Below are 22196 nucleotides of genomic sequence, written 5' to 3' on the forward strand. Positions count from 1 at the left end.
TCTAGTTTGTCTTTTTCTTGTGTATTACTGTAGTACACCACAGATAACCAAGGAATTATTTGTCTCCCCTAGTGCTGAAACTCGGGTGCCAGGTTTCAAGCTGACTGATATTGCCAGCAGTTTACTCATCATCACACAAAGCAAGAAAGGCCAGGTCAAAGGTAAGAAATGGACATGCATGCTTAACACAAACATATACATTGTTTTTTGTACACACAGTCACTTGTTGCACTCCTCCACAGAGGCTCTTGAGAGACTGAAGTCTATGCTTCAGTTGGACCATGTGCCCTCGCATCTTGCCATCACCAGGCTGGTTCAGGCTCTGGGTAGTCACGGCAACGTGGAGGGGATCCAGGATGTGGAATCACTAATAAAGAGCCTTGGTACAAGCCCCAACTTGTCCAGCATGGTGTTTGTCAACAACACTGCCCTGGCACACATCAAAAAGTAAGTTTATATGTGGAGATTTGTCAGTGGACCTGTTAGGTTCACAGCATGTACAGCTTTTCAGACATTCCCCAATATCTGTTCATCCATCACCACCAACGTGTAGTGAAATGTTTGGACATTTAGCAGGAAAAAGATGACTGAAGATAGGTTGCATGAGCAAAATGTTTCAACGCAGTCGAGTGAGTCTTTTATGCCATTTCGTAAGCACTGTTGGATATAAACAGTTTAATGCACTACCCCACAGGAGAGTGTGGCAAGATCCAGGCTGACACACTGTTAAAGTAAAAGCTTACAGGGCTGCCAGGGCGTTAAGTACAAATGGGAAACACGGGCATAATAGGATTATTCATGGGTTCCTTTTAATGTCATGAAAAGAGCCGTCCTCCGTTCCTCCTTTGTCTCTTCTCAAACTGCAGAGCAAAATAATAAAATGCATTGTGCATCAAAGTTTCATTGTGCCACTTGTGCATTAGAGCCGTGCGCCAGCTCGAACAGAGGCATCCCCGCGCCATCTCAGAGGGACAGCGAGAAGTGAAGAACAGCAAGGCGGTCTCACGCCTGATTGGCCATCGTAGCGCGGATCTGTCAGCTTGAACTCTGACCTCTGGGAGCTGCGCTCTGAGCCTCCCTGACACATGCTTCCCCTTTGTATCTGAGTCAAGCTGACTGGTTAAGAGCAGCGGCGGAAAAGCAAGCGGTCCCGGAAAGCGGGGCACCACATTTAGAGGGGCCCTTTGCTGAATTATTCAGACGGTCCCAGTCGCAACAATCAGCGTAGATATGTTCCCCCACCTCCAGACACTCACACTTTTATATATATATATATATACACACACACACACCCTGGAAGTTAAATATTCATCACGACTGGTGACGGCAGGGGGTGAGCAGGGAGCATAAAGTGTTAGTAGTGTAGCTGGGTTGCCAGTTTGAGTTGTTTTAGGTTTGTAATGCTGTGGTATGCAGGCTTTGTGTGGTTGTGGCAACCTCAGCAGAAAAACATTTCACAGAATAGGCGGGAGAAAGAGTGTGCACTCAGAGGGAGGCTGTAAGGGACAAAAAGTGAAACTAATATAATTTTAATATTACATTTTAGATATATTTAAAGTCCAAAAATGGCATTTTGGAGTTTTTGTTTGTTTTGGTTTTGTTGTCGTTTTATCGGCCACTTTATCCCATTCTTGGTCTCTTTAAAAACAGCTGTATTGGAGGTTTATGCATGTTGCAGTTTACCCATAATAAGTTAGTGCGAATTCAGAATGAAACCTGATCTTTTTTGAGGACAAATCAGGTGTGGAGGTTTGGTGGTGGTTGGGTGTGTAACAAGTCCAACTTTTAAACAAGGAACCTGCTTTCTCTCTAATGAACTTGGACAACTTAAATCACATTGTGAGGTTTAAAGTGTTGCATTACTTTCGAGTTTTACGCGAATTTCCAACTCTATATTTTTAGTCTTAAGCTCATCACAATAATAAACTATATATCCGCTCTCACTGGCGACTTATAAATGGAAGACTAGAGCACTAACAAGCCTGAAAGTCCCACACCATTACACCACCAGCAGCAGCCTGAACTGCTGATACAAGGCAGGATGGATCAATCCTTTCCATGTTGTTTAAGCCAAACTTTGACCCTGTCATCAACTTTTTGTTTTGTTTGTTTTTTAGTTTAGTTTTTTTCCCCAGTCTTCACGCTGTCCAGTTTCAATAAACCAGAATGAACTTAGCAGGTCATCTCATCCATGCCTATATGCCTTAATGCATTGTGTTAATGCCATGCCATAGGACGATTACATATTAGCATTAATGAACGTTTAGAAAGATATACCTTATAAAATGGCAGGTGTGTGAATATAACAGAAAATTTGTATCTGTCTCCCTCTGCAGTGATGATGTGTCGTCTGCAGTAGAGTTGCTGGAGGGAATCTACACCAGTCCAGACAGCACAAACCCCAGCATGTCCTTCGTCTTTAGAAAGGTTCTGGAAGCTGGGAATGACCATGCCATGGACAAGTGTAAGACATAAGCAGAAATATAAGGCCACAATCAAAGTAACTGATTTAAACTGAGTGTTGCTCAATAATCCTTTACCAACACAACATGTCGTTCTGTAGTGAGCGCTATGGCCGAGCGGCTAGCCAACCACTTTGCCTGCTACAGACCAGCTTCAGACCTCTTCCTCCAGCTGCTGGATATGGACAAAGTGGAGGACGCCAAATTCATGCTGGCTGTAAGTGTGTGTGTGTGTGTGTGTTAGCTCATAGGCTAAAAGCCAAGACATTTTGGTTTGAAGTGTCAGAAGTATACTTTTAGCCAAGTGTTGTCCAAAGGTATGTTAGATTTGGATTATTTATCTCCTCTGGCTTGGTTGTAGCCTTCTGTGGCTGAGATGAGCTAGAATACTCATAATTAATATTAGAGGGGAATTAGCTACCTTTCATACATCGATACATTACTTTTCTCACGTTACTTCAAAAAAATGTGCAAAAATAGAAATGAAAGAATCTGCTGTGAAAATGAAAACTTAACTATTTCTTATGGCCAAGTTAAGGTACCATTTAAGCCCTGCTGAGTTTTGTTTATTCAGCTTGGAATTGGAGCAAAATGCACATACTAAGTGATGTTCTTCATTTTTTATTTTTTTTTTGTGACCACTTTGGATAAATTTTAAATCATATGGGGTGTTTCTGTCCCAGTGAGCGCTTCTCCATTTGACTGCTCTGTGCTTTTACATTTTAAATTATGATATCAAAGTAATTAAAATCTGCCAAAAGAGGGGAGAAAATATCAACAAGGGACCTTGTAGTGAATTTAGTCCATCACAACTCCCAGTTGCTTTCATCCAGTTGTCAGACCCCAGTGTTGTTGGAGAGGTTCTCCTGCCACATTCGTTCACTTATTTATCCAACCTTGCGTTGATGTCAGGAAAAGCTTGCCCGCTTTCCACCACTGAGTCTTGTGGTCTGAAATTTGCCTCCTACTCTTTCACTTATTCAACAGTTCGTATATTACAGCTCAATGACTTTGCATTGAGCCTGGGGATATAAATATGTAGCAGCTAGATGGGTGAGAGACAGGAGATGGATGGAGAGCATGGTGCAAAATAAGAGAGACAGAAATGAAGAATCAAAGGCCTGCAATGTACAAAATAATTGTTTGCCCAAGTTCAGTGCATCTCTTGGGACAATAATGGTCCCTTATTCGCAATTGGACACCACACCAGGTAGCTCTGCATGGAAGGACCTGGGAGGCTGTGTCTCCTCCTTGGTTTGATCCAGGGATCTTGCAAATCCTTAAAAAAAAACTAAATTAAAAAACAAACAAACTGTAGCATTAACACAAAATTAAATCAATGGGACACTGGTTTCACCTTTACACTGCTTCCCTGTTAAGTAAAACATCAAATCAAGAGACAAATAAAGTCTAAAATAGGCCTTCTCTGAAACATTTTGTCTGCACAGCAGCATAAGTTGCTCCCAAATGTTATCACTAGTCTGTGCGCACTGATGAATCCCCACACAAATGCAGATGACTCAAATCACCTTTATCTATATAGCGCCTTTAAAAACAACAGGATTTGACCCAAAGTGCTTTTCAGCTCTGGCAGATGGATTAACAATGCAAGTATACAAAAATACACAGAACAGGGATCACAGGTTAAAAACAAGTCTAATACAAACCCAGAAAACACGATAAACACATGTATATGCTAAGAAATGGATCAGTAAAAGGAGAAATTTGTAAACAAACAAACAATATTAAAGACAAACACATAAAGTCAATTGGAAAAACTAATAAAGTTTAAATCGCATAAATGGCACAGGATGGCTTAAAAAATAAGAGTGCAATTGAACAGTGACGTCCTCAGACTGATATAAGAAAGCAATGCATTAAATGATAACATTCTTGCTTTTACCACATATTTTCCTTACTGTATTTTTCCTGTTGCAGTAGAGCTGGGCGATAGAACGATAACGATATGTATCGCGATATAACTTTTACTCGATAGAGAAATTAAGCTATCGCGATAGACCTCGCCGCTCTTGTCCTCAAAAAAAAAAAAAAAAGGTCAGCCAATCCAAATTAAGTAGCGCAGAGCCGAACCAATCACAGCCGCAGCGTCACGTCGCGTGACTTGTTACGTACAGCACAAGTGCCAAGCCGCACGTGTGTTTGTTTGGGAAGCAGCCAGCGGGTAATGGAGGAAATGAGTGTGCCGACTAGAAAAATCAACCGAGCGTGACCGAAGAGAAAACAGATGATGGTTCCAATGCCGGAGAGATTGTCAAACGGAAGAGCCATAGAAGTTCCGTAGTGTGAAGGTATTTCGGCTATTTCAAGTCTGACAAAAAACAGAGTAGCGTGCACTGTAAATTGTGCCGAAAGCAAGTCTGGAAATACAATAAACTGGTGCATGCGTCACACTGTGCGCCACGTTATTGTTTCGGTGAAATGAATTTCTACAATACTGTTACTGTTAATTCTACTCTCTGCAGTGTTTAAATGCTTACATATACACACAGTTACTGTCCCTCCACACTTACGACTCGGTTCTGCTTCTATGCCCCAGCTTTGTTTACTTTTTCCCACCGAGGCTTCTAGACTTCTGATTGGCCAACATTTAGGCACGGTTAGGAATCTAGCGCCACCTGCTGCTTTGGCATGTTCATAGCAGCGTTTTCCTTCATTTCTGCCTTTATGTGTGGACGGGATTATTTTTTAAAACGAAAACGGAAAATCTCCGTTTTCAAAAATACCCGTGTACGTGTGGACGTAGCCTCAGTCTCTGACTGGAAGCGCTAATTCGTCATTCGGCTTTTGTCAGACTAAAGTAACAGTTAAAACTGTTTGAAAAGCTAAGCTATACAACAAGGAGAGATTGAGAATTTCCTTTTAGTTCTCAGTTTATTTGATATTGACAAAAGTTAGTCAGTTTTGTCTGTTCTTCTGTAAAACAAACTAAGATTTATTTTTAGAATTAATATTTTGTTTCTAAGTGGAATTGACAATTTAGTCTGTTTCGTTTGTCCTATTTTGAAACTTAAACGCTTTAGCGGCTGCCTTTTGTGTAGTTTGCAATATTTGCCTTTATTTATCTGAAAAAGTCTCATGTTCCTTAAGTACATCTACCCTGTTGAACTTATTATGGGAAATAAATATTTAAATAAAAACAAGCTGCTGATTATTTCACATTTTACTTGTGAGCAACGGCACATTTAAATCTTACAAATATAGTTATTTGGCTTATATCGTGATAGATATCGTTATCGCCTGAAATAAAAAAAAACATATCGTGATATGAAAAAATCTCATATCGCCCAGCTCTATGTTGCAGTGGACCTGACGATAATAGGGGGGGAATCTCAGAAAATAGGTTGGATAAGACGCTATTGCAGAGCCTTAGAAAGTAATCTCACCTTTAATTTTTGAAGTAAGAGTCAGGCACTAAGGGGAACGTGGTTAGGAAAAATATCAAAGTACCATCAAAATGATCCTCATTTGTACCCCCTGAATAAAACGATTAAACATCAGCTTCACTTTAACCATCCAGAAGAATTAAAAGATGCATCAGAGCTGCAAGGCGCTTACTAGGGTGGATCAAATTTTCCACATATTTAAACTTCAAGCAAATTTTAAGACTGAAAACTGCAATTTTAAAGTCACTTTAAACTTTAAAGTCAACACTGATAATGATAGTGTCCCTTTTTGAAGTCTGGTGGGGGTGAATGATTGCTTGTATAGCTTATTTGATCTCAAGATTATAGTTTTGCTGTAAACTCCGGAAAACGTAACATTACAAGACTGTCTCATGGTAACATGTGCCGTCCTGTTGTTAAAGTTTGAGTTTGGTCTCACATGTGACCGAGGTTGAGCTACATGCTGTGGTTTGTCCCTCTCGTTTTCCTGACTCTCCCTTCCAAGCTGCTCTTCCAGGGTCACTGCAGGGTAGCTTCCCAACTCCTCCATCCCATAAGTGAAGCAGGACCACAACTCTGAAAAGCTTTTATGCAGGCAAGCACACTATAATGATGACAAGTATATCAGGAGAGATGGAGGTGAGGTCGATGGGGAGCGAGAGGGATGAAGTCATTAAGGAGCGAGAAAGAAGCTGTGAGGTGTGTGCGTTACAGTCTCGTCTATAACTGCGCTGGGAGAGGTCACTGAGGAAAAAGGGGAAGAATTCCCCAGGTATCCAGAGCTTTTAGGCAGTGTGTGTGAGCAGCAAAGGAGAAGGTAGGTCTGTTCAGCTGCGGCTTTACCACCGGGACTGTTTGGAGTAGCAAGGGAGGGCAAAAAATACAGGAGAGCGAATGAGAGCATGGAGCAAAGTTGCTTCAAAAAGTGAAGTAGCATAGTGGTAGTCTAATTGCCTGATTGTACTAAAGCTATTCTGCACTTAGTGACTCCAGAAGAAGGCAGGCTGCTCCGTGTCTGTGTGTGAAGCTGCGTGTTAATAGCCTTGCAGGCCATCCGCTTTTAATTCTGCGCGGAGCAGAGGAGGGAAACGTGTCAGTTTACGACTGGCTAGTAATCGGACCTCAACGCAGCTCAGCCAAGAGACTCACTCAGTCACAGAAAGGCAATCTCCTTCACAAACCCACAGAGTATATCATATGTATGTTTGCGTGTTTTCACAATAAGCAGTCGTTAACTGGCCAGTGACAGAAACATATCAGTTACTGGGGGGGGGGATGCTGTTTTTCAGTGTAATAGGAACTCAAAATCTGACACCCAGTTTACCAATTTCTCTGACAGTTCTTTAAAAAGAGCAACTTTAAGTGTGTCCCCCATAAAGGTGACCTCCCTGTACCATTAATGACGAGTTTTAACACGCTATAGATAAATAAAGATGCGATTTGACAAACATTAGAATCGTTTCTCAATGTATTTATGTGTTTTAAATAGAAATGGAAGAACCATACACAGCCACAACAGCCTTGGTCGCACACTTCAACCAGTATTTGTCACAAGTCAGCCAATGTGGTTATGTTCAGCACTCTTTCATGAGCAGGCTTTCCAATGGTATAAGATTTAACGTCACAAAGCTTTGGTTGATTATTTCTATGTTGTGACAAACACAAGTTGTCTGACTTCTTCAACCGCTAGGGTTACTCCTAAAAGATAAAGAGTTAAGACGCCTGTTTGTGGCGAATTATTTGCTGGAATCTGCCTGAAACTTTTTCACTTCTGTTTTGAATTCCTGTCATCAGCTCATCAGTGTAAATCGCTCCAGTCCAAGCTGCACAGGAAGCAGTCACGCTATGACCGTACTGATGTTTCCACTGAGTAACAGACATGGCCTTTAGTTGGACTTAGCGATAATTATGCTTTTTGTGAAGCTCTGTACCTATTAAGGTCATAAAGAAATGAGTAGTTATTAGATTCATAATTATCCTTTAACCTGAGTGTAACCCTGAGTGTGCGAATGTTTATACGAATGCTTGGGTGTGCTGGAGTGTGCATGTGTGTGTTTATATACTGTACCTATTTAAAAAGAAGACTGAAGTGTCTTCTTGACTTCAGAAAGAGTCGAGAGGATCAGCTGTCGACTATCACACTTAAGCTCTTATTTCTTTCTCTCTCTCTTTTTTTGTCTCTTTTGTCCTAATGCAGCGTTGCAATGCTTTGGCTGAACAGAAGGAAGTGCTGCTGTCTTTTGTAACCCAAAAGGCTCAGACACCTGGGCAGGTAAGAAATTCTATCATTCGTGAACACATTATTTGTGACCAAGTGGGTTTCCTTAATTATGGACTAATCAAAATGCAAGCTCTATGATATTTAACTACACTTCTCCTCTCAAGTGACTGCTGTAATCCTGATGTCTCAGATCTCTAAATCTAGTCTAAAGATTTGAATTTTTTTGACCCTATTAATGTTTACATTTGGCCACAATCCCCTTCAAGTAGGCCTCTCTGTGCACCTCTGGACCTTTCGCATATCTTGATATGTGTGGATTTTCCCCTGGAAGTCCAGTTCTCACCACTTAATAATCCCAAATGTCAATTTCTGAAGGCACTGGGATGTACTAGATTGCCTGAGCATCCCCTGAGTTGTGCCTGTGTACTCACCTTGGTGAAGTTGAGTACACAGAAATGCATCTACATTGATTTTTGTCTTTCTGAATGAAGTCTGAAATGTCAGAGAGGCAAAATATTCCTTAATATGACTTAGTTCAAATAGCCACACGTGGAATTAGGAACCTGAGCGTCTGCAGTCTGTTCCATGTTTAAAAAGCACACTCACTTTTGAACAGCATTATTATTTTTACCCATTTTGTTGGAGCATATTTTAATTTCTATTTTGTTATCGGGATATGAATCACAGTTCAACTCCTTACATGCGCGTCCTTGCATGTGTAATGTGTTTGTGTTTAGGTGGGTAAGATCAAGAACCTGCTCAGCTTGATTCCAGACTTTGCGGAGAAGGAACTGCTGTACCCATACCTGATGAAATGTCACGGTAAGATGCATAAACAGGCACTCGTTCTTACAGAAGAGCTGAACGGGTCTGGTAGTGCAGCATGCGGTTCACTGGACTGTAGCTAAGTCAACATTAACAGGCCCATTAACAATGCATCAGGTCAAGCTCAGGGTGTGAGTGTAGGAAAGCGTTCAGGGGTTAGAACACATGTCCTCTAATGAGTTAGCTGTCCTGGCTAGCCTAGCGTGCTAATCTCAACACGTTCCACCACTCAGCTTTTCCCCCCTCTCTCCACCTTTTTGCTCCTGTCTACATTTTCTTGTCCTCAGTTTTTTTTTTTTCTTTTTTATCCTCCTCTCTTTGCTTTTACTTCACCTTCTCACCCACCAGTCCCCCCTTCTTCCGTACCTTGTCACACCAGAGATGAGAAGACATGACTATTTAATTAGCATTAGCTCGCTGGTCGGTCAAGGCAGCCATAGGGGAAGCAATTAGTGATGCTCTGCTCGCCTCCGTTCTTTGTCCCATCTGTGTACTTTTTCTTTTTTCTCTTTCAGGGCTTTTCTTTTTTCCTTTCACTCTCATTTTTTTCACCTTTGTGACCTTCCCTCTTGGCTGCACACAACCACAGATATTTGTGTGCAGTTGTTTCAGGTTTGTCTCCCTAAAAATGAAAGTTACTGACCCTTTAATATTTTTTTTTCTTGTCATAATTTTTAATGTCTATAAAACCTTATTTTACTGTCTAGCTGTTTTTAATTTGCACCTTGAGAATATATTTTCCACGGTGCCAGTGACTCCTCGCCTATTTCTTCCCCTATGTTCTCTTTTTCCACCTCCTCCATTGAACCAACAAACACAAGTAATAAAAAGAAAGTGTCACACTGCCAAGAAAAAAAGGAAAAAAATGGAAATGCACAGATAGTCAAATGTGCAGCTGCACTTAAAAATCAAATTTCTTGGCACCAATAAATTGCCAGGAAAATAACATGATTATCCCACCACACTGTCAGTTTTCTCTAAATATCCAAATTCAAATAAGACATGTTGCTTGTCTCATTTGTTGACTTTCTCCCTCCCACTCCCCACTTTCATCTGGCAGTTCTGGATAAGGACTTACCAGCAGCCAAGGCTTTGCATGAGCAGATGCAGAAGGAGGGGATAGTTGTAGACGAGCTGTCACTCAAACGTCTGGCTGTGCTTTACCGCGAAGCAGGAGAGACGGTGCCCTTCCCCGAGCCCCCCGTAAGTCTCCCTCTCTCACACACACACACACACACACACACACACACACACACACACACACACACACACACACACACAGGAGATGCTTTGAGCAAACACTCAGATGCAAATGTGTTTGTGTTTTAACATTTTAGAGGTTTGATTAAATAAAATGAACCATAGATATGAAGGGCAGAAAAACTGCAGGAGAAAAGTTGCTCTTCCTTCATTCAGAAGATTCAGTTGTGAAGCTTTTGTGTACTCCACACTGTTGTACATTTCAAACTCTGACATAAAGGAAAAAGTTGTTGTTTTTTTAAGTGCCCTTAAACACAATTGATTTTTGGGTTAGAGGTGAATTTTGAATGATGTGTACAAAATACCGAGTTTGTCATTTGTGGAGGTCTGATGCAATCTGGACCTGTGGAAGGAATTATGAGCAACTGCATTCATATTATCAACATTTTGGTTTGTGTTACCAGCATAAACATGGAAAGCATAGTTCACTACAACTAGAAATAAACCTAAAACAGAATTTATGATGCATTTTTAAATGCATGTTTTTTCTCTTTACATTTCTGCCTTTCATTTTAGGGTGAACACAAATTTTAACTAAGCAGTGAATTAACCTCTTAAGAAAGAATTGACAATGAAGCTCCAGTTGGCAAGTTTTCTTTAAACGTGACTTTTTCCTTATGTTTTGCCTCTGTACATCACCACAGTGGATTTTAAACCACACACTAAAGCTGTCATTGAAGTGCACACTGTCATCTTTAATTCAGGGATATGAGTTAGAATTGCATTAACAGTTTATGCCGTCACCGCGTTCTGTTTCCTCTCTTGAGATGCTCTGTTTGGCCTGCTGCACCTCACAGCTCCTAACCAGTGCTAGCACTTGTTGTGCTGGTGTCCTAATGTGTGCTGTGGTCTCTGTGTGCCATACTAATATGAAGGAGCAGTATGCCCGCTCAGTATACTTCAGCATGCCCAGGCCTGCAGCAAGCCTCCTGAAGCCATTAGAGAGAGAGAGTGTGTGTGTGTGTGTGTGTGTGTGTGAGTGTGAGAGAGAGAGAGAGAGAGAGAGTAAGAAATGGCGCCCCAGAGTCACGGAGTTGTGAAAGGGAGATGGTGTCACTGCAATAGCCACTCTTCTTTTTGGGTTCATAGTGTTTTTGAGCATGAGTTTTTCAGCACGATGAACATTTTTTTAAGCTGATGTGGGTCTATTTTTAGCAGAGGACACACACACACACACACACACAGGCCTCTCAGCCACAGCACTTTTGATGCGCTGTCCCCTTGAGGCAGGTATAGGCCGGAGCCTTACCTTCACATCACTCACCTGCAGTACGAAGATAGAAGGAGAAAGAGGGGATGAAGGTAGAGAAGCTCTTACATTATTTACTGAAAACCAGGGTAGTTAAGTCATTGCTGGATTTTATAAACAGAGTAGAGGGAGGAGAGTTGCAAGGAGAGGGAAAGGTGAAGAGTCACAGAGTTGAGAAGTTTCTACAAATAAAAGCGCAGCTCCCGACGCTGGTCTTCATCCTCTCCGAATGTATAGAGGTTTGCATTTTCCGGCAGCCCGTTTCCAAAAAGAAATGTTTCAGTTTTATTTCTTTTTATTTCTAAATGCTTTGAACTTCGTCAGAATGTAGCCAAATAAGCCAACATGTGGACAAACCTTTAGAGGAAATAAGATATTTTTAATTAGGGTGCTCTGACCCCCTCGAAACTGTTTGAAACGCGTGCCAGGATCTCCCTCTCCCTCTCTGTAGTGAGCACGGCGATTTATTGGCATTAATTACTACATTAATAAGCAAACGTACATTGTAAGGAGCTGGCGTAATCTGCAGAAAAGCTCTCACCTTCTCCCCCTCCCAAAAACACCCACCACAACACTTTGTCTGGATCAAAACACTGATTAATTAGCCAGGAACAGAGGCAAAGAACGGAAGTGCGTGTTTGGGGAATGTGCTACAAATCCCTTATTTGTGTATTAATGGGGATTTAAAGATGAAACGAGACAACCTGGTTGGAGACTGGAGACTATTTAGACGGACCCAGGAGGGCTCCAGTGCTGCTTACTTTAAGAAAGAGGCGAGATACAAAACACGCCTTACGGTGTAAGGCTGCATCAGGTGAGCAGGTGTTGGGATGTTTGTTGCTGAATGGTCTGCCTTTGCTTTCTCTTTGCAGGAGTCCTTTAAGTTTTATGCAGACAAGCTGAGAGCTGCCAAAGCCCAGGCGACAGCGGAGGAATAAAGATTAATCATCCTCTCCTCATACCTCATTGCAAATCCCACAATTTTCTTCCTTTCTTTCTTTCTTTTTTTTTATGTGAGTTGTTCAATCTGAAATGTTGAGTGTTGTAACTTTTGGATGCTGAGATTCTGTCCACTGCGGTATCAATACTGTTGAACATGTTGCTAATGTACAGAAGTATTTATGCTAATAAACAATGGTAGGAACCCAGACAGAGTGCGTGAGGTTTTTGTGCAATTTAAAAAGAAATTCTTTTCAAAATACCCAGACCACCTTGGGTGATGTTTTATGTCTTAATCGGGTGCAGCTCAGGGGACAAAATGCATTTACTCAAGAACAACCGTTTTCAAGGTAGTGCATCTTTTACTTTACAGAATTAAGTTATACCCACAAAACTTATAAATTCTTCAACATGTTTCAGGTGGATCTCCAAAACGACTGGAGCCATGTGTTGCATGAGCATTACATCACCAACGCTCAAGTTTCTGACTTGAGCTTTTTGAGGGCCTCTGCACAAGTTAAACACATAATTAAATGTAATACCTGTTTTAAAGCATGTGTAAAAACACATGAGTGAATAGGTTTTGTATTTGTCATATACCCTACATTATAATCTATGTACCCAAGCAACAATGTGAAGCTGAAGAAATGTGAAGACATGAAATGAATGGATGGATATATGACTAATTTTGAGTCAAAGGTCATAATTAATCTAATGTTGGGCTTTTTCCTCCTTTTTTTATGTAAGGTCATTTCCAGCGGCAGGCTAGAAACAAACACAATTTGGAAATTTATGTTATTAAAGGTCCTTTTCAAAGAAGTGTTGAAGCTCGCAAATATATTAGTGTATGTTTGACTGTTTTTGCAATATTAAAATTATATTTCAAACACTGAAATGCTTGTTTTGGTCTTAAGTTTAAGGTGTGGCTTACATACTATATTTTCAGTGTTCGTGCACTGAAGGTTCCAGGTTTTCCCATCGCACATAATTAGCTACCATATGTTTGTGAATTGAGAAATCTAGCAGGGCCAGGTCTGTAAGTCTGAATTTTGAGTGAGCATAGAAAAATTTTGACTTTCATTGTCGTGTGTGAAGAAAGCTTAGGTATCAATAACAACCAGCTTGTGCAAGGTCAAGGGCACATACCGGGGTCCTGACCTGTTTTTTTTTTTCCCTCCCTTTTTTTGTTCAAGTGATTGGCAACCCCACAATTAGTGTACCTGTGACAGTCTTGAAGCCATGAAACAATAAAATAGGCTCAAACATGCCATCCTACACAGTCTGCTCAGAAAGCTGCATGTGTAGATACATTTTCATGCAAGACATGTAGCCATTGATCTGATCTGGGAGACATTTTGCTTGACTGATAGATGACCTTATGCTGTCTAACCCCAGCTCTCTGCAGCTCTCCTCTAATCGACATTGAACTCTGTGCTGGCCTCAGATATTCCCTAGATATTAATGTAATGCAATGCCCGCAGCCCTCTCAGAGCCAGGCCTTAGATAACACTCACTGGTTTTTCCCCAAGAAGATTGCGGGTTTGTTAAGGTCAGCGGAGCTCATTTGGAAAACGAATTAAGGTACAGAAGAAGGAACTTCTGATGTAAACCAGCATGTTTTCTAAGTTATGCTGATATATAAACTTAATATCCCCCTAATATTTCTGCATAAAGGAGCATTGTGTGTTGCCAAAATAGCCGTGATGCGAAGGATGATACACACAAAAAAAGAAAGAAAAATTACACTTCCAGTTTAATTTTCAAGCAGCTGCAGAGCTCCAGTGAACTCCATCGTGTAAGTGAATGTGAAGGCTGAGGATGAGTGCACAAACCAAACATAAACACGCAGAAGTGAGGCATTTTGAGACGATACTTTACTAATTTGGGCTCAAACCACGTTAGAAAAAAGATTTAAGAGGCTTTTGCACCAGTGCAAAAACTCACAGCTTACATAGCATTCAGTCTACACAAGAAGTTTTTTCCGAGTGTGAGTTGGCCTACTAAATTTCTCTTGGTCATCTTTCTTCAGTGCTCAGTATTCTGTCTTAATAATATGCTTAATAACTTCACATATACAAAAAAAAAGATAACGCTGAGAATATCGAAAATGGAACAAGCAAAAGCTGCAGATTGATATCTGCTAAAGTAGCGCTCTAATCATCTGCCATGCCTGGGAAAAAGAGGGCGAACGAGAGAAAAGTTCATTATTTTCAAATCAATGTTACGACAGTCCTCTGCTGCCATCCAGCAGCAGGCAGCGGCACTGCGACTCCAAACTGTTTCATCACCACGCTCAACTTTTTCTTCTGTAAATCTTTTTCTGTTGGCAGATTAAAACCGTAAACGATGGAAGCATTTTGAAATATTTCAGATGAGTAAATATAGTATTTTATGAATATTTTTCCCATTACACAGGTAAAGTTTATGATGCTGAAATTACAAAAATCTAAACATTTTAATCATGCATGCATTTTACTTTTATAGCATTTGAATTAAATGTCTAAAGAGGAATAAAATGGAAAGTTTGGTATCGAAACCAGCCGAACTAGAACCTCCCTTCCACTTATGCAAAATAAAAACCCTGATGATGTCAGAGGGCGTTTGGTTTTTCTCAGTTTTGTTCACCAGTCTTGACTGGACTTCTGCTTGATGAATTTTAGGGACAGGAAATAGAGCACCATGAAGCCCAGACAGACTCCAAGTAGGACCAAGTAGCAAGAGTACAGCGGGTACTGGTTCATGTGCAGGGCCTCCACCACCTGAATGACGTACAGAAAGGATTAGAGGAGAAAAATGTTCATCAAATGGATTTGTCCATTAAAGTAAGAATTAGCAGGTCCTTAAAAACATTAACAGTCCTGATAACTCTCTTATGGTCTGATTTGTTTAGTCCTATAAATCTTAAAGATTTAATATCTGTACAGATAATAGCAAACCTAACAGTAATGTGTAAACAAATCATAACTTGAGTTGAAATGATAGTGTTTAACTCACGTGTATGCCATCAACATTGATAGACATGTTTGCAATGGTGACGGAATAATCGTTGCCTCTGAACTGCACCTGCAGCATGCCCTCAAAACCCCAGCGCATGAATGAGGCATAAGAGAGCCATGATGCCACTGTGGAGACAAAAAACATGAACAAACATTAAATGCTGACCAGCTCATTTTTCTTTCCGAAGCTGTCGCCTGCTGTTTACGGTTTATAACGCAAATAATTCCTCACCAAGCCACAAATTCTCCAGGTTGATAACATAGCCTGCAGTCAAGTAGAAGACGGTGAACAAAGAATTGCCCATGAAGGCAGAAGTCTGCAGGGTGGGAAGCAAAGCAGCTACAAACAGAGCCATGGCCCGGCTGCAGTAAACCATCAGCCACACTAACAAGAAGTTCAGAAGGAAACGGTCTGGCGCCTTGTTAAGTCCTGCCAGCCAATAGATGGGCAGACCATAGACTAATGTGAACACACAGTGTTCTGGTAACTCCCCCAAAACCTGAAAATGGAGAAAAAGCATATATTCAAAAATACACGACAGTCAAGAATGCATAAAACATACTTGTAGTACTATTCAGCATACAGTGACTCCAGCATGGAACAAGACTGGCCCCTGCTGGAGATTCAGTTTTATCACTGGACTTTACCTTGGCAAAGAAGTAAGAGGTCACAGAGTACATGCCGTCCTGCAGCTCGTGGTAAAGCATGGCTCTCTCTGTGTGACCTGCAGAGAGCATTCAGTCTAACGACACTCAGTTCACAATACATGCAGTAGGATCAGCTTCATGAGCTGTATTTAGCCTCAGCCAGGCAGTTTGTTTTTTTCTTAAAAACTAAGATGTCAAAGAGTTGTATTAGGTTAGGGCATGAATATATAGCACAATGTCTCTCTACATAAATGTTATGATACTGGATAAAATGCAGTTTCAGAGATTTTTTTTTAATTTTCTCTCTGCAGTTAGAGTCACAGTATTTAATTCTAAGTGAGCCTGGCATCATTTTTCTATCTTTTGGTGTCTTCTGACCTTGACCTGAATTAAACTTGACTTTTTATGGTTATGGCTAGACACCTCTACACTGTACATGTGGCTGGATGTCATAAAGTTCAGGGTTAAAGAACACAAATCTGTCTGATAACTCTGATAATCTTTCCATTCTGAACCATCCTACCTTTACCTGCTCTGTTAAAGTGTTCATCATTAATTCAAAGAATAGAATAGAATAGAATAGAATAGAATAGAATAGCCCTTTCGTCATTGCGCATGTACAATGAAATTGTGGACATCTGCAAATGACTGCAAATGCAGAGGTCACAACTTGAAATGCCTTCAGTGATTTTTGCTTTATTTTAAACAGATAATTTTTTTATGATACTTATTACATGTGAACATTTATAACATAAAACACTTAAATAATTTAAAGTAAATGCATAGAGAAATCAAAAACAACCTCAGTGAGACTTATTACTGGCTTTATCCTTTCAAACTGCTTTATTACTCACATTTAGCTATGACGTCCAGCACCACAGCAAATGGGGTGAGAGCTCCGATCATGTAGAGAAGAGACACGGTGTCCTGAATGGACAGGCGGGTTTCTCCTGCCCCGTAGTAGAGAGAGCCGACCAGCAGCGACATGAGGAGGGCCTCGAAGCCGTGAACTAATAGGGTGACCAGGTCTCTGAAGTCATTATACATGTGACGCCTGATGAACAAGAGGAGAGAGGTCAGTGTTCATATTCAGTCACATAGATTTGAGTGCTCCAAAACATTCATGCTCGTACTTGATGAGGGTGTTAAACTGGTGTAGTTTGCCTGGCAGTCTGTTTTCATGCCTGGAAATAGTTATTACTTCATCTTCTTTTCTCTTGCTTGGCTGCTGAGGGCTGCTGTGTGTGGGAAAAAAGAGTAATGGATGGGTTAGTCTGGGTTTTAAAGGTTTGGTCCACAGCTTAAGCATGACCATAAAGGAGTTTTAAGCATCTACAACAGGTAATCACAAAAAACAGTAAATCCCTATATATGGAAAGCTGTAAGCAGAGATATTGTGGTGTTATTTCTTACAAAAAATACAGAAAATCGTATGCTTTATTAGAAAAATGCTGGTTCATTATCACTACTTACTGTTTAAATAAAATTTTAAAAAAGCCAAACTTTCACACAAAAACATGATCACCTGTCGGTTTGCGCTACATCAGTCCCAGCGGCTTTCCACATGTGGTCGTCAGTATCACGAACCTTTTCCATGAACTGCTCAGCCAGAACTCTGGCCCTCTCCAAACACTCGGCTTCTCGCTCTGGACTGCGCCGGTCTATACTGATCAGATCAACTGGATACACACACACACACACACATAAAAGACACAGGACACCAACAACATGAGGCTTAAATAGGTTTAAAAGAATGAAAAACACAAAGAGATGTAGTATTTATCATTAAGATGAAAACAAATGCTTCTTTTGCAAAATTAGTGGTAAATTGTTGGGTCCCAGCTTTCCTTAAGTTACCAGTGAGCATGGGGTTGGTAAGAATATGTTATTGCATGCTGGGAAGAAGCACTTAATTCTCTTTTGACACACTTACTAACCATAGTAGTCAGAGGGGTTGCAGTATCGTGGGCAGGGGTGTCCCAGAGCAGTGAAGTAAGGCACCATCTCACGAGCTGCACCGCAGTAAACAGCTGAACCTGAAGACATCAGGACGACGAGGTCGAAGAGCTGAAAGATATCTGATCGAGGCTGGTGGACTGAAAGCAGGACCAGACGATTTCCCCGAGCCAGACGGGACAGTGTGATCACCAAGTTATGAGCGGTAAAGCTGTCTAAACCTGATGTGGGTTCATCCAGGATCAAAATACCTGAGAGGGGAAATAGACCAATCTATCACCTCTGTTAAACCCTGTTCTTTATATAACAGATCTTAACAGTATGAGCTCGAAAATAATAGAGGAATCATGATTGTTAAAGTCAGTAATTAGTCAAATGTGTTTGTTATTCACAGGAAGAAGTGTTACACTCGTGTCACTTCCCAGTAGTTTATAGATGTTCAGAAACGGTATGAAATACCCTGTTTAGAGCTGAAACATTTAAAACTCGCATAAACACAAAGGTTAAAAATGTTATATCTATAGTAACTTTAGAAGTTGCAATAAAAACAACATATATGACACTGATTACACTCAGATGCTAAATGGAAAGGAGGCACTGGAGGTGGGTTGCAAAGTGGCGTATAGAGGACACAATTAAAATAGTGTGCCATATATAAAAGCTGCTGCTTGGATTGGGACTTCAGTTTGAGTCATTGCCCTGTCTTAACAACATAAATGACAGTTCAGGGGACCACATTAATTAATCTCTGTGTTAATATCTCTCACCGGGGTTCCAGAGAAGCTGGACAGCTATGCTGACTCTCCTCCTCTCTCCACCAGAAACCCCTCTGATGTAGTTGTTTCCCACCCTGGTGTGTGCACACTGCCGCAACCGCAGCTCTGCGATAACATCATCCACCTGTGACAGACAGCAACCAGAGACACTGTTAGTCATTGTTATCTGGACACATACAAGCATTCTTATCATTTAACACGTGTTTGTTCAACAAAAACTCTGAAGAGTTTAAAAGGGCATGCCTTAACGAGAATGTGATAAACATGCTGACAACGGCTCTATTATAAAATGGATAAACAAGAACCTGCCAGTCCAAACAATCATGCAAATACTGTTATGGAAATAGTTTGAGTCCCATTTATTGACCAGTCTTAATCTTACCCTCTGGTCCCTTTGAGCCTGTGTGAAGTGAGTGGGCAACCTCAGTTTGGCAACAAAGGAGAGAGTCTCTCGGACGGTGAGGTGAGGAAGAAGCCGATCGTCTTGGCGGACGTGAGCGATGCTTTTCTTGACGAGCTGGGGCGTGTTGTGCTTCCCATTAATTAGAATCTCACCGGACTTCATGATGCCTCCTTCATCCCGACAAGTTATTATGTCCAGCAGAGACGTTTTACCACAACCTGAAAACATATTGAATTCAAGACATTCTCATCTTTGCTTATGTTCAAAAAAACAAACCATAAGCAATATAGAACCGGAGAAATGCATCTATGAGTCTTCCAAATTAGCAGATTTTCTACTTATTTTTACTTAACACACATTTATTCTTCAAGAAAATGCAGTTTTTTCTTTACTGTTCTGGTGGAACAAAGCATATCTATTACTTTATTTAATAAAGCAATACTTCAAACCTTTGTGCATCACCTGAGCTGCCAATAAGGGCCAGCATCTGTCCGCTGTGGACAGTGAGGCTCAGCTTGTTGATGGCTGTCTGCTTATTTCCTTTAATTTCCCACGGCATTTTGAACTCTGACAGCCTCTCGTACCACGGGATCTGAGCTGCTGTATCCACCTGTGAACATAAATACATGTACACGATGAACACCTGCAGCATGTATACACATGAACCAGTCAGGAGCTTGAGAAAACTCATGTAAGATAAGAGCAGGTGACCTATAGTTACCTCATAGCAAAGGTTTTTGACCTCCAGCACATTGCAGCCTCCGCTGTAGGTGAAGTAGAGACTGCTGTCCTCCTCAGATGAGAATAACTCTCTGTCTTGATGCTGTTAATGCGAAGCAAGCAAGTCAATAAGTTTCATACAGACCAGGATACATGTACTAAATGTTTTTATATATATAGACCTATATATACCTTATAAACTATGAGAAACAAGATGTTCTTATTTCAAAGTTTCAAATCAGAATTACAGATATGCTGATTTTACACCACAAAATTGGGTTTAGTTAGTAACAACAAACAGTACAGTAGATAATAAACCTGTGGCCACACATTAGTTGGATGTGATTAGAAAATGTGATTTTGTCTTTTGTCATTTAGTCTTTTATGGAAAAAAATTGTTACACGCATTAACTTGTGTGTTTGATTGTCTACCTGCGTGTGTCTGTTTGTACTGTATGTGCAAATATCTGCCTGTGTGACCAGAGTCCAATTTCAAATAAACCCAATAGTTCAGTTGCAGAAGAAAAAAAATACAAATGTTCAAATTGAGATTAACAGCATCCTGCCACTTAATCTAGTTTACATGGTGTAGATTATAACATACAGTTCTGTTTTAAAATTAACGACTTTTTTAGCCACACATCAAATTTGATCATTTATCACTCATGGAAGCTTCTATAAAATAATAATGTACTGGCTGAAAAAAACAAATACATATTTGGTTTTTTTTACTGATTTTTTTTCATTGTATAGCAAAACGAGGTCGGACATCAGATAGATGTGAAAATGTGAGTCGTGAATGTAATAAAACAAAGAACGCAATTAATACATTTACAACCAAATTAAGCCATTAAACAAATGAGTGAAAAATAATTTGATATTTTACTGAATGTATAAATTAATGAGACACTTAACTGGGCACGATCAAAAATATGTTACAAATCCTGATTTGAACACTGGAAGGAAAAAGGACCTGGATTTCAGTGCTGTAACTGGGAAAGCTTGGTCTGAAACTGGTAAAAGCTGCTGGCAAGCAAACAACTTGGGTTTGCTGGGGTTAGCATATTTAAGCAGTGAGTCTGCGTTGCCTTCTTAACAGAAGTTTATGCATTTCTGGCCATTTGATAGAAAACATTTTTTTATGCTTGAGTAAACGAAACCCAGCAGTGGACATGTTATAGCTAAGCAATAATAACTGAACAGGAAGCCAGTGTAATGACACCAGGAAAGGCAAAAGGTACCAGGTGTGATCGTGACCTTAGTGCCTACCAGACTTCATGTACTGAAGCAGTCTACTCTGGACTTAATGAGTTAAATAATTTTACAAATAACGTTAAATGGTTCATTTGGGTTCTCATTGCATAAACATCCAGATTTCAGAGCATTCTGGTCGCATTTTTAAGGATATTTATCTCGACAAAATGCATCATAGAGTTTGGAAATGTTGTCACTGCTGATCCCGCCGTTGCAACCAGAACATGCCCGATGCAGAAACTGACATAGGAGAAAAACAGAGCTTGCTAAACCATCTATCCATCCATGTGTTTTTCCAACCAATTATCCAATTCAACATTTCCTATTTGAAATTACAGTTTTTTTCTAAATTAATTTGCACTTAAGTGCATTCAGGGAAAAATTCCAGTTTTTCAGCAAAATGTTAAAATGATATATTAGGAAATCAATCAAATTCTTTTCTATAGATAAATAAGTTTGTTTTTTTTAAGAAAAAACAAAAAACCCACGTAAAGTAAAGTTTCTAGTACTGGTTGAGCACACTAGTGATCATAAATTGATTTAGGTTACTTCAGATTAGTTAATAAAATCCCATGTTATACTCAGTCAAAGAGAGGAGTTTAATGGCTGGTAGGGCTATAAATAAAGTAAAACAGCACAAAGTTAAGACCTGGATTGGTCATTTTCTTTAGGAGAGCTAAGATTTGCATATTTTGACCTGACAAACCTGTGAGTAGTCGTTTGTGTGTATAAGGTCACTGCCATTGTCCATGGTTAAAATTTGCAGGTTAGAGAGGTCAATACTCCTCTTTTCCTCTTCTGTTAGGGTCTTTATTTTCCTCTCTGTCTGCTGCTTTGTGTCTCCAGTTGTTCACGTCCTCCTGAAGATCTTCTCCCTTCTAGTTCACAATTCTTTCTTCTTGAAGCATCCGAGTTCATGTCATGTCAGTTCGCCCTCTGCTTTATCCTGTCAGTCACAGCTTTTTTGGGAAGCAGCCGACAATACGAGGACTGAGTCCACACTGAAGGGCTGTGAACTGACTTAGCATGTGTGCTTTTTGTCTTCATTATACAACCTTTGATCAAAGTTCTCTGAGATAACAT

The 22196-nt window shown here is 40.3% G+C and overlaps 2 protein-coding genes across 2 annotated transcripts in view; one reads left to right on the forward strand and one right to left on the reverse strand.

Moving 5' to 3' along the window:
• lrpprc (leucine-rich pentatricopeptide repeat containing) overlaps positions 1–12571 on the forward strand; it is a 59803-nt gene extending 47232 nt beyond the window's left edge. Inside the window, exons 31-38 of the mRNA XM_085427582.1 lie at positions 73–161; positions 243–447; positions 2337–2464; positions 2564–2679; positions 8064–8138; positions 8825–8909; positions 9973–10115; positions 12294–12571. Coding sequence (XP_085283708.1) covers positions 73–161; positions 243–447; positions 2337–2464; positions 2564–2679; positions 8064–8138; positions 8825–8909; positions 9973–10115; positions 12294–12359 — 907 coding nt within the window. The 3' untranslated portion in view covers positions 12360–12571. The remainder of the gene's footprint in view (positions 1–72; positions 162–242; positions 448–2336; positions 2465–2563; positions 2680–8063; positions 8139–8824; positions 8910–9972; positions 10116–12293) is intronic.
• A 2127-nt stretch (positions 12572–14698) lies between these two features.
• abcg8 (ATP-binding cassette, sub-family G (WHITE), member 8) lies at positions 14699–22107 on the reverse strand. Its single transcript, XM_085427647.1, has 13 exons — positions 21820–22107; positions 19861–19962; positions 19602–19749; positions 19119–19357; positions 18728–18860; positions 17942–18211; positions 17530–17683; positions 17138–17242; positions 16859–17058; positions 16005–16081; positions 15589–15856; positions 15355–15482; positions 14699–15119 (listed from the first exon to the last, which is right to left on the reverse strand). The coding sequence occupies exons 1-13, from the start codon at positions 21862–21864 to the stop codon at positions 14982–14984; spliced, it is 2007 nt and encodes a 668-aa protein (XP_085283773.1). The 5' UTR covers positions 21865–22107; the 3' UTR covers positions 14699–14981.
• Positions 22108–22196: the final 89 nt, after the last annotated feature.

This window comes from Rhamphochromis longiceps, linkage group LG13 (assembly GCF_057381845.1).
Source record: "Rhamphochromis longiceps isolate RC_006_pf linkage group LG13, R_longiceps_female_GT1.1, whole genome shotgun sequence".
Lineage (NCBI taxonomy): Eukaryota > Metazoa > Chordata > Actinopteri > Cichliformes > Cichlidae > Rhamphochromis > Rhamphochromis longiceps.

Coding starts and splice junctions, on each gene's coding strand:
- abcg8 (XM_085427647.1), bottom strand. CDS start 21,864: ATGGACAATGGCAGTGACCTTATACACACAAACGACTACTCACAG. Junction 19,963..21,819: donor ACACAAACGACTACTCACAG/GTTTGTCAGGTC, acceptor TCGCATTAACAG/CATCAAGACAGAGAGTTATT. Junction 17,243..17,529: donor GATGTAGCGCAAACCGACAG/GTGATCATGTTT, acceptor TCCCACACACAG/CAGCCCTCAGCAGCCAAGCA.